This window comes from Falco rusticolus, chromosome 13 (assembly GCF_015220075.1).
Source record: "Falco rusticolus isolate bFalRus1 chromosome 13, bFalRus1.pri, whole genome shotgun sequence".
Classification (NCBI taxonomy): Eukaryota; Metazoa; Chordata; class Aves; order Falconiformes; family Falconidae; genus Falco; species Falco rusticolus.
This window is the reverse complement of record NC_051199.1, coordinates 25,506,011-25,518,165: the sequence shown is the minus strand read 5'-3', so window position 1 is coordinate 25,518,165 and position 12,155 is coordinate 25,506,011. Positions and strand designations below refer to the sequence as shown.

General features: G+C 42.0%; 1 protein-coding gene across 1 annotated transcript in view; it reads left to right on the top strand.

Moving 5' to 3' along the window:
• The window catches only part of LOC119157044 (multiple epidermal growth factor-like domains protein 6), a 200,822-nt gene that overhangs the window by 125,631 nt on the left and 63,036 nt on the right, over nt 1-12,155 (top strand). The window contains exon 6 of the mRNA XM_037407565.1: nt 5,724-5,846. Coding sequence (XP_037263462.1) covers nt 5,724-5,846 — 123 coding nt within the window. The remainder of the gene's footprint in view (nt 1-5,723; nt 5,847-12,155) is intronic.

Here is a 12,155-nt window from a genome sequence, read left to right as displayed (position 1 = left end):
TATCAGGTCTTTAGTGTTTGTGGGGTGTGTGATGCTCACAACTATTTGGTCTCTGTCTCTCTTCATGTTGGTCTTTACTTGCCAAAGTAAAGGGGTTTTGCTAAAACTAAAAAGAAAAAAAAAAAACCAAACACAAAACTCTCATATGATGAGATCGGTACTGTCCAGTTCTGGTTTCTTTCCCCAGCAGTGCCTGGGCACCGTGAAGAAGAATTTGTTTTCTCTGCTTATCTGTCTGAAAGTACTGGCTTCAAACAGTTATCAATCTGTGCATGTTTTTACAGTCAAGGGAGAGAGCCTGTTCATTTGTCACCCAGAAGAAACGCCACTGGCTCTATGAAACTAGCTGAGAGGCAAACCTTGCTCTGCCACCCTGTGCCTGCTTAGACCTCACACGGTGCTCTTGGCAAAGCGTCCTTGATGCGAATGCCAGCTCAGGGATACCCTTGGCACTGGGATCATCTCTCTTTCCATTCAGGATTCCCTAAATGTTTGTGCCATTGTTGGCTTGGCCAGCCCAAAGAAGGGAACTCAGACCTGCAGTACAGGTTTTATCTTTAATAACCTTATACCTTTAATTGTACTAAAAATATGAAAGCAGGAAAAGCGTGCAATAAACTTAGTATTAGAAGAGCATTTCATCTTATACTTTCGGAGTAGCTGCACACATGTATGCAGAAGGATAAAATTTGATGATAATGACTTTGTGAGGAATGCAGCACTTAAAAAAAAAAATAAAGGGAATTCAATTAGAAATAAAAGCAGGCCTGCCTTTCAGTATTTCTGCAGGCACTTTGAGAACTGAACTGACAGTTGTCCTGCACCAGAACCCAAACATATGCATATGCTACAGAGGGTCATGGATGCATCGTTGCAGGCCTGTGGGAGAGCGGGTTATGCGCTAATCGTGAGAGCAGTCACTGCAGAAGTTGCTAGACAGGCTCCTTGGAAAAAAAATTATTTAAAAGCAAAGAGGGCTTGGGATTGCATGAAGTGGCTGTCCAGTGGTTAAAATAGACAAACATTTCTTGGTCCTTTTGAAGGCTTGTGATCATTCAGGTATTTATGTGTGGGTTTAAGGATGTACTTGGTTTGCAGTGTAAGCATGAGGGTCTTTGGCAACACCAGCTCCCCTCCATGCAGAGATGTGGGAGCTGTGGCTGCTGCCTGCTCTTCCCCTGCAAGTGATGTTGGGGCGATGCAAGTGGAGAACTTAAAAACAGGGAGCTGAAAAATAGTCTACCCACTCACAGCTCTGTCTTATACAGCCTGGCCAAAAAAGAGGGGAAAGATCATAAAAATGGAGAGGCTACTGCAAAAGCTCAGTCCTGCTGCCATCAGAACTGGGTGGGTTTTTTTTTTTCTTCTTTTGGGGTTTAGTTTTGCATGTTGTTTACATTTCTTAATGGTTTAAAAAGCGAAGCCGTTTGTTAGTGGATAATCAACCTGGCAACATCTTGCCTTTTTTGATTTCTTTGTAAGAACATGATTGTAGGTTCACTAATTATCTGTGTTTAACACCGTTGTCTCTTTCTTTTTGAAGAACTGATTGATCATAGCTGTTCCTAAATGTTTTAGTAATGATATGAAAAAAAACATTGATGTGATGATGCTGAATTCCAAACAAGCAATTACACAGCTCTCTTTATACAGGGTTTGGGCAGGGAAATCAGACTGTTGCCTTTGTGGCCTGTCAAATCAATTGGGGACGGACTTCCTTGAGGATTAGCAGAGTCCCCGTTTAGGGGTATGGTAGACTTCAAAATCTGTAACTTCAGTAGGATCTGCCCTTGGAAAGGACACAGTGCTGGCAATGGGTTGTGCGTTTCTATGCTGCATCCTCTTTTCCCATGTTTGGGACTTGAGCTGTGCATCCTTTTGGCGTGGAGGAAAGGTCAGCGTGCCGTCGCAATGCGCAGAGCTCAGTCCAGATGCACAGACCTCAGAAGCACACAGAGCAAAAAAATGGGCATGTCGTGATGGCTAAAATACTTTACATCTTGGAAATGCATAGGATTAACTTTTGGCTTGTATGGCTGGCCATGAGTTTATTATTGCCAGGTTGTTCCTAATGAAATGTGGGTAAATGGGGACACAGTCCCTGGTGGGGGTAGGGGAGCATGTGCTGTATACAGACAGCACAAAAAGCAGAGATACCTTAGGTGGGCAATCCCACTAAAATGCATCTCTGCTGAAATTTGCCGAAGGTGAGGAGGAGGATATTCACATACTGTCTCTGCTGTATTCAGCCAGCAGCATAATCCCCTTTGCGAGATAGCCTTGGGACAGCACAACGTTTCGCTTCTCGCCTCTCGTCTCAGCGGATTGCTCTCCCTGTTTTGTGGGAATGCAGTTGCTTTCATCACAGTCTGATTTATGATAAGCAAGTGTTAAATGGCTTGAAATTCAGGTTATTCAGATAAGTGTCCTAAATTGTAACTGTAGAAGGTTGAGCACGTGGGTGTTTCAGTTTGATCTGCAGTGGAAAGTAATCCAAATTTAATTATAGAGTATCATTAAATAGATACACTTCCATAATCCCATAATATTCTAGAATCACAATAGAATGACTTTATATTTCTAGGACATTTTTTCTATATTTTTATAACTTCATAATTCCAGAATAATTTTTGATCTCTCTAGTTACTTCCCATGTAGAAAAAGAAGTGGCTACTTCCGTACCTATAACAGCATAAGCTGTTGTTTTTCTGCTATGTATATCCTTTCCTGGTATGTATGTCCTTTACTAGAACAACAATTTCGATATAGAATTCCAAATAGGTTAGATTTTTAAAACTTTCAAGTGCAATCCAAGCATTTAGATTAGTGTCTACATTGCAGATTGCTCCCCAGACAAAATAATTAAGGCATTTTTCTTCTATAACTGGGGTCAAAGTTGTTTCCTGGCCTTGAGACATAAAGACATTAAAAGGTGACTGTGTGCATTTTTCTTGATTATATCTGAGTAAGTGAAAGAATCTTTCAAAGTATTATCCTTAAAATATCGATCTCGCAAAGAAAGCCTGAGATTGGAAGGGATCGAGGGATCGTCTGTCCTCAAACTTGCCGCTCACTTGGCATCCTGGCAGGGCAGTCATGGAGTTGTGTTGCAGGCTCGTTGATCTCACCTGTTTCCCCCCCTCCCCTTACTGCTGGGAGTCTCGGGGTGGGCTTAGGTATAGCTCATATATACAAGGATTTTAAGGTCTTTTATTTTTCATTTATTTTTTATTGCCTTTCAGCAATATAATTGCCTTATTGCCTTTTGGGATGTGCCAGCATGAGGGGAATGCCATTGAAAGAAGAGCTGCAGCAGGTGTGGGAGCTGCTGGCCACAGAGGTCCACCATAAACCAAGTCACTTCTTTAAATGTTCAAGTAGAGACTAACAAATAAAGCTAGCACCAAGTGCTCATTTTTATTAGCTGGACTGTTTTTTTCCTCCTTTCCAAGTGCTGATATCCTAACTTAAAACTCTATTTTAGAGAAGTTCTGCAGTTGATTGTAGCCTACAAAATTAATATATTGAAGCTCCTGGAGTCTGAGTTTATTAAGGTATAAATACTGGAACGTGGTGTACTATATAGTTCAGCTGCTTCCTTGTTAGATTCTTCTGAGCCTTTTTGCTTATTTTATTTCTGTAATACTCAAGACAAATAGTTTCCTGGTTTTGATTTCATCCTGGCATTTTTCAGCAGGCTAGGTCTTAACAGTATAGAATTCAACAAGATGAATAACATTATCTGTTTACTGTTTACATTTAAAAAAGCAAAACTTCTGTTTAAAAGAAAGAGTATTCCAGATGTCTCCAGGCAGTAGGAAATGTATGTAGTATACAGTCTAATAAACCAGCAAATATAGCAGGATTAAAAAGTGCTGCATGTTAGCAAATGGTCTAAATTTAAACACTAGTCAACACCAGGACTTTATTTTAGGTAAGTGAAATTCATGTGTGAAACACTAAAATTTAACTTTATAAATACTTTTCCTTAGGACTAGGATGTTCTGCGTTTCCAAGTCATCTTTAAAACTTCCTTTTTCATTTAATTTTGATTAGATTTTCTAAAATGGAAAAAACATAAAAGCATTTTCAAAAATGTAAACCATGAAAGCTAAATGCAAAGCAGATATATCAACAGCAAAAATATGAAAGCCAGACCCCCTTGTTCCTCAAGTGCAATATGGGGGGGAAAAAAAACCCTCTTTACATTGCTGTGTTCTGCTCTGCTGCCAGCTCGCTTCCCCACAGCAGCAGCTGCAGGCTTGCCTCGTGTTGCAGCCAGTCTTTTATTTTTCTAAATCCCAGCCTCCTCATCCACACCCACCGGGGTGGGTAAATCCCTTAGGTGATTTGAGAATATGATCTAAAAAGTGATTAAATCAATGGCAGTCTTTAACATTGAAAGGGGGTTTCTTTGTAGATGTATATTGCGGGAGGGAGGGTTGGCTTCGGCAAGAGTGTGGTGGGTTGACCTTGGCTGGATGCCGTATTTCCAATGACTTCTGTGACAATTTTTAAGGTAATGGTGTCATAGAATCACAGAACCATAGACTGGTTTGGGTTGGAAGGGACCTTAAAGATCACTGAGTTCCAACCCCCTGCCCCGGGCAGGGCCACCTCCCCCCAGCCCAGGTTGCCCAGAGCCCCGTCCAGCCTGGCCTTGAGCCCTGCCAGGGACGGGGCACCCACAGCTGCTCTGGGCAGCCTGGGCCAGCGCCTCCCACCCTCACAGTAAAGAATTTCTTCCTCGTAGCTGACGTAAATCTGCCCTCTTTCAGTTTAAAACCACTCTCCCTGTCCTCTCCAGGTCCTGTCACCACCTGCCTTTGTAAAAAGTCCCTCACCAGCTTTCTCGTTAGCCCCTTTAGGTACTGGAAGGCTGTTATGCTTTGATGAGCCCAGGATGTGACTGGCTTTCCAGGCTGCAGGCGCATGTTGCTGGGTAATGTTGATCTTCTCATCAACGGACACCTCCAAGTCCTTCTTCTCAGGGCTGCTCTTAACCCACTCTCTGCCCAGCCTGTGTTTGTGCTTGGGATTGCCCTGACCCGTGTGCAGGACCTTGCACCTGGCCTTGTTGAACAAGTCATCTGAGAAGATGCAATGTAAAATTGAGGTGAACACAAGGAAGCCCGACAGACAAGAGTCACAGCAAACGTGGCACAAAATCACCATTTTTTTTAAACGTAGCATCTAAGCTCTCTGTGCATTCAGTGGCTGAAAATGTAATGCTGATTGAGAGCATGGGCTCTGCTCTTGCATGGCTTTTTTTCCATTTATGTTGGTTGTACGTGCTTGTAGCCTCAAGAGCACCTGCTAATAGTATTAAAGGCCTGATGCAAAAGGAAATCTTAATACAGCAATTTTTTACAAAAACCACATGTTTGACCAGTGGTACCTACAAGCTCAGATGTGTTATCTCACCCTAATTCTTTCCCTGTATTTTTTTCTTGGCCCTGAGGCAGCAGCCGTGTCACCGATCACTCTAATTAAGAAGGCTTTCAGAAGTAGAAACTACAGAGGCAGTGCCCGCGGGAACTTTGAAAAACACCATCAAATTTCAATTTTCTTTGCTCTGTTTACAGCACAGAAGTGAAGTAAACAAAAACCCCGGCTGAGTGTAACGATTACATTATGTATGAGCTACGTGCCGTCCAGGAAAACCAGGGTATGTCTTTGCTAAGGCTGCCTTGTAGTTCTCATCATCTGCCTGCCTTCTCTAGATGTGGACGAGTGTGCGGTGGTGAACGGGGGCTGCCAGCAGGGCTGCGTCAACACACACGGCTCCTTCCACTGCCGGTGCCAGGCGGGATACAGGCTCCATGCTGATGGGCGCACGTGCGTGGGTAAGTAAACAGTAACAAGCACTTCACATACTTCAGGACATGGTTTTCTCTGCTAAACCTGTCTTTCTCTAAGTGCAAAGGTTTGTAGGCTTCCCCAGTCTGAGTTTTGACTAATTCACAAAGGGTTTCAATATCCATACCAGTTCAAGCAGCTTCCAAGAATTACAGGATTTCCAATTTTTTTCCCCTTTTTGTATGAACAAAGGAGTAACGGTGTCCTGTGTTTCTGTGATGCAATCTTGCGAAAATTTCTTCTGTTTTGCAGCAGGCATTAAAGAAATAGGGGTTCTTCATTTCCAATGAAAATGGCTTTTGATTTCTGAGCATTTTTTTCTTTGTGTCACATCTCACTGCATGTTCCAGCACTGCCCTGGGCTTTTCTGCCCCCATTACTCTTCCTCTTAGGCTTTTTGCTTGTTTTTTCTGAAGAGTTACAAACAGCAGATAGTGACATCTCCTGCCTACAGCTGCCTGGCAGAATGCTGCTTTTCTGACCAAGCAATCTCAAAACACAGCTTGTGTCTTCAGTGATGAAGGAAAAATAAAAGCTTGTTGTTGCCACCCTGAAGTTGGATATAACCTTACAGTACGTGACCATCTCTGTTAGACTGCCCAGACTGGGACCCCCTAGGCTTTCCCAGGTGGTGGCATGAGCAGAGGCAGGAGGATATCATTAACTGGGTCGAGGGGGTTGATGATAAAGTAAGATCTCTGTGACTGTGCTGCAATAAGCAGAGCAGAAGCTCTTGGAAGGATCTAGAGCAGAGGCCAAATTTGTGAATTACTAAGATGCATTTCAGAATGTGGTGCTATGGACTGGTAGCTAGAGAGGGAGCTCTAAGAAGCTAATAAAATATTAAGCTCAGACATTTTCTCTGGTTTTCAGAGAGTGCACGAAGAGAAGCAGCCTTACCCTTCATCTCTTCTCTTCAGCCTTTGCTGTATGTTGAATTTTTTAGGTAAAACAGCAAAGCAGAATTGTCTGCTGGGGTCTGGTTTACATTTTAGTTATTAGGCACTGTAAGCAGCATGGATGGGGTGGGCTGAAAACTCTCCTCCAAGGCATATTACATGAATGTTTAGTTTGTGCTAGTCCTTTTAGCTCACGCAGGAGGTGCTCATGCATGTGAAGCTGAGAGTTTTGAGCACTTACCCTGAGATTCTGCTCATGCTGTGGGCTGATAATTAGGGTGCTATAGGTTTGCGAAAGCTCCTTGTTCCCACAGCAGTCCTATGCCCTTTGATTCATTCCTTTATGTGCATCAGTCTTTAAAAGGTTGCGCTGCTTCTGTACGTCAGGGATACATCTTCATCTGCTGCAACCCTGTTTGTAACATCTCTCTTACAACTGATACCAAACTTCCTTTGCTCAGCCAGCAGAACCCATGCTGTGCCTCTCCATGGCACACCCAAGCAAAAGACAACACATGAAAGCCAATGACAAAAGAAGTTGCAAACAAAAGTGATTGCTTTTCTTTAAATTAGTTTTAAAGCTCCCATCTTGAAGATCTTCCACTCATGAATGCTTGCTTACGGATGTGTTTCCCTTTCTGCCAACATTAAATACAGAGCACGGGCTGGCTGCCCGTCTCTTCTTGGCAACTGCTCCGCTAATCTGAATGATGCTCGCAGTTGTACTGACAGACGTCTGCTGTTGGTCAGAGGAATTCCATTCCAGGAAGCAGGCACTAGAAAACAGTAGGAAGAGGGTGGTATGATCCCAAAGGCTATACCCTGTTTTTCAGGTTTGGGTGAAAAGCCACTGATTTGCAGTATGGAAATGTACACGCATGTAAATGAGAGCACCATAGAGCTCAGCCGTTCAGCCTGTGATGCTTGTAGGGAGGATTAGCAGCTGTGCCATTAAAAATAAACCCCGTGTTTCTTAGGTTGCACTCTGAGCCCTAAAAGAAGACATGCAGAGTTAATTCTGCTTGTTGCTAAAAATAATAAAATAAAATACACTGTCCTTGTGTTGCATTTAAATCAGTACGAAAGTCAAGTTGTAGAATTCTGCAAAAAGTCTTAAAATGCTCTGTCATTTGGGAAGAAGTAAAGAACATCATTTGTTCAAATTTTTAAGCCTGATTTTAGGTAATATGAGAAGAACAGTTAAGTATGGTCAGACCACATCTGCAGAATAAGTTCGCTCACAGTTTGGTCATTGTCTTGGTTCTTGCACAAAGTCCCCTGGTTGTGCTTAATGTCAGCCAAATATGCCATCAGTCATTTCTGGTATTATCACAGCAATAAATTTACTGATGCAACCAGAACATAAGATGTACAGGGCTCAAGCTGCTGGAATAATGGTTTTTATTTAACAAACTTACCCTTTTAGTAGTTTGGGTTTACCACATAGAGAGACTTTCAGCGGTTTGGTAATTAACTGCAATTAAAAGTGCGTTGAAGTCTCAATCTTTATTAGCTTAGTTGGAGAAGAAATGGATAAGAAAATACTAGTGTGAGAGAAAAAAAACAATGTAAAAGCAGAGTGGCTCATATGTAACTAGAAACACTAGTGTTTTTCTATGAATTAAAGGAAAAGGGAGAAATTCAGCTCTGATCAGATCTGACCAGGGAAGACCCAGAAGTGAAAGATGTGATGCCCGAGTTACATTACTCTGTCTGAATAGTCTCATTTTCAGCTGTGGTGGAGTGGGAATTTTATACAAAAAAAGTGGCTTTGGGGGGAGACAACTGAATGACAAATGCAAGAAGTAGGTATTATGGCAATAAAATGAATTTACCTGTGTAATACGTAAAACCTTCCATGGGCATAGAATAGTAGTTTTCTCATCGCACAAGTAATCAAGAAGCTGTTTGGAGTTGTCTTAGCTATGAACATTATCAGAAAGCAAGTTTTCATTTCACAAATGTCAGTATTGAGAAGAAGTTATTAAAAATACTTAATACAACTTTCAGTTCTCTTTGCAGTATCTCAGAAATTATCAATGAGAAATAGAAATAAATCCTAAGACGAGAGACAGGAGTAGGTTTCAGAGAGAACCACTATCATGATAACGGATATACACAATACTGAGTGGAGGATATTGAGTTCTGTTTCAGCTGTTTAGACAAGGCATCAAAATAAATGGCTATCATAAGCATTGGAGCACAAGACAGTTACTAATTGATGAGGACAGGGAGAAGCATTTCATATAAACCAGTAATTCAGGAGTGCCTAGCACTGGGATTTGGGCACTAACTGCTGGCACTGACCGCTAGGGATGGGGAAAGTCTGCCTCTTCTGCTGCACCAGTTGACACATTTCAGTTTTGAGAACTCGTCCGATCAAGAAGTAAACCCAATAACACACCTCTCGTTTGACTGCGTGCAACTAAGCAGAACACCTAGCATTTCAAATATTACTGTTAATGCAAGCTCTATTTCTTCCATGGCTACTTTGGAGGATGTAACGATCTCTCCCACATACTAAGAATAAAGAGGGACAAAGTTCTAGGAATGAGCTGTTTATGGAAGGTGTTCATCTCAGCTGTAGGTATAAGAAACAAGTGTCCCTTTAAACAGGCTTTTCAGATGAACCCAGCCCAGATTTCTGTATGTTCATTCTTTCCGCATCTTCATTTTCTTTTTGGCAACCCTATGTTTCTGGGAGCAAAAGTGCCAAAATCACTTGAGGGGAAGCAGATTTTGCAGCCTAGATGGCTTGGAAGTCTCCCATACATAAAGAAGTGCATCTATGTTCTTACAAGATATTCAGCCTACATCTGAAGAGTCAAAAACCTGGGATAAGCTACTTTCTTCTGTGAGTGCATGGAGGATTACTGACCTTCTGTCACGAGCTCTTTCCAGCAAGTCTGGTCCTCCTACTATGTCATCACAGTGTGTTTGGGATCCTGACTAACTGCTGGTGGTCCATCCCTCCACTGCTAGTACAAGCCTCAAAGTACATGGTTTGAAGAAATCTTTGTTTGTCATCCATCCTGCTCTCATTAGAAACTTCTGCTCGTACTCCAAGGCAAACAACCGCTTAGACGGGTTGCCTTGTTCAATGATAACTAGTGTGTGAAACTAAAATACTTTCTTCTTGATTTCTTTGGTCTCTGATAATTTGTGCCAAGCCAGAATCCTGTCTTTTTGCATGCTCCCTGTTGTTCTTAGCTTTTTGGTCCCACAAATTTTGCTCAATATTGAATGCACTTCTAGATATATGTGCCAGACTGAACGTTCGCTACAAAACAGGTAATTAGAACAACTGAAGGTAACACTCTCCAATTTTTTTGTTTGTTTGTTTGTTTTTAATGCCTTGATTATGGTAATGTAGTGAATTTAATTTCATTAAAGTTTAATTGACTGGTATCTGGAAAGCAGAAACCCAGACAGAGAACATGTTTATTGTAGTATTGGTCTGTGGTTTTAGTTTGGTGCAAATTCATTGTCTTCATAGGAATTTATTCTTTTTTGAACTCCTAGAAGTGAAAGCAGAGACCCCGATTCATCTCTGGTGCCAACTGTTATCTTTGATGTCTGCCTTATGTAGAAAAGCTGTTGAGATGCAGGTTTTTATGGAGACTTTCACACACTAAGGCTCTTAATAGAGGAAATAACAAAGACAATATCTCTACAAATCTAGAATCTATGTTTTTCCACAGAAGTAAAAGCACAGTGCATCTGAAGTTATGTTTCTTGTCATTGATAAGGTTGGGTTTAAGATGATGGAAAACTCATAGGTTTTAAGAGGCTGTGTGTTCTGACCCCATGGTTGCTATGTGTACGTCTAAGTGTGTGTGTGTGTGTGTGTATAATACTTGTTATATGCATATATATCATACTCAGGTTTTTTGTACAAATGGGCCATATTACAATAACTTGCCATATTTCTGCCTCAACCCCATGCACGTGCTCAGACCTCCAGCCACAAGCCCTTTTACAAGAGGTGGGATTAGACTCACGACATGCCGAGCCTCTCCCTTTTTCTGATCAAAGATGCATGGCCGGTACCTGGCAGCAGAAGCACATTTCAGCCCATTGCTTCCCTGGTGGCTCTTCCCATCCAGTCTGGCACCTCCTCTCACGCAGCCTGCTCGATACCTCGATAAAAAGGCGTGATAAACCCGGCCGCGGCCACTCGGGAAACTCCGCGCTCCCCAGCCGCAGGCAGAGACCCGCACCGCCCCAGCTCTCCGCACACAAGTTCACGCTTGTGCCTTCTGGCTTTGAAGCCTCCAAATTTTTTTTTGTGGCAGGTTGCTGCTTATCTCGCCTTACATCCAAATTGGCTTTTGCCTAGAAAATGGCACTTTTAAAAATCGGGATGTATATTCTGTCACTTGGAGCCGATTGAAGGCATTTTTTATCTTCTGAAATATTTTCATCTTATTTGAATATTCTTGCGGAAAAACAGGTCTTTGGATACAAACGTGCAGCAAGCAGGAAGCTTTGAATGTATCGGGTCTGCTGTCTCCCGTGTAGCGATTGAAGTGCTTTCAAGTTACATTGCTAACCGGGTGGGAGGTTTGCAAGCAGAGGTGGAGCTCAGAAGCCAGGGTCAGCGTGCAACGAGGTGTCCTCTGGCTACTTCTGCGTATGCACCAATGATAATGTAAAAATTAGCTTCTCTTTTTGTCTTTTTAACACATACTTGGCTGCACAAACTAAGTATTTGCTAATTGATAGCATAGGGTGAAATGTATTCTACAGCAGCTTTTGTGGCTAATGTTTTCTTAATGTCTATTATAGATAAATGAATTAATATGAATATTCTTAAAATAACTATCAAAGCTTTTTGCTGACTTCATTGGGTCTGGAGTTTGGTGCTTTCCATGAAGGACCAAATAGTCTTTCTAGCTACTCATGGAGAACATAATACATCCCCGCTGTTAAAATATATATAGATGCAGTCGTGCACATACTCACACTTACGTATGTACAGCACAATAACAGGTTCAGACGATCCATCTTATTTTTATATGCAGTGTGCGAATAGGTGTGGGTGTGTGTTAATGTGTTTTGGCAGAAGGAGAAATGTTTCTCCAGAGGCTGGGGATACATGTTGAACAAAAAACAGAGTATTAATTTGCTCGGGTAAAAGAAGCAGCATCTTTAGAGACGTACTAAAGACCCTCTTGTTCCTTGTGGTTTATTTTGTAAGTCTGTCCTGTGCAGCTTGTGACTGCTGTCATTTGCAGCTTCCAGTGCATGAGACTGAGGAGATCACCCTGAAAGACAATTTTTTTTTATTTTAATCAATGACAGCAGGGACAAAAATAAACAAACAGCTAATGGGCAAGTGCCAGTAGGGCCGCTCTTTTTTCCCCTCCCCCGGCCCCTTACCTCAGTGGATTCTTG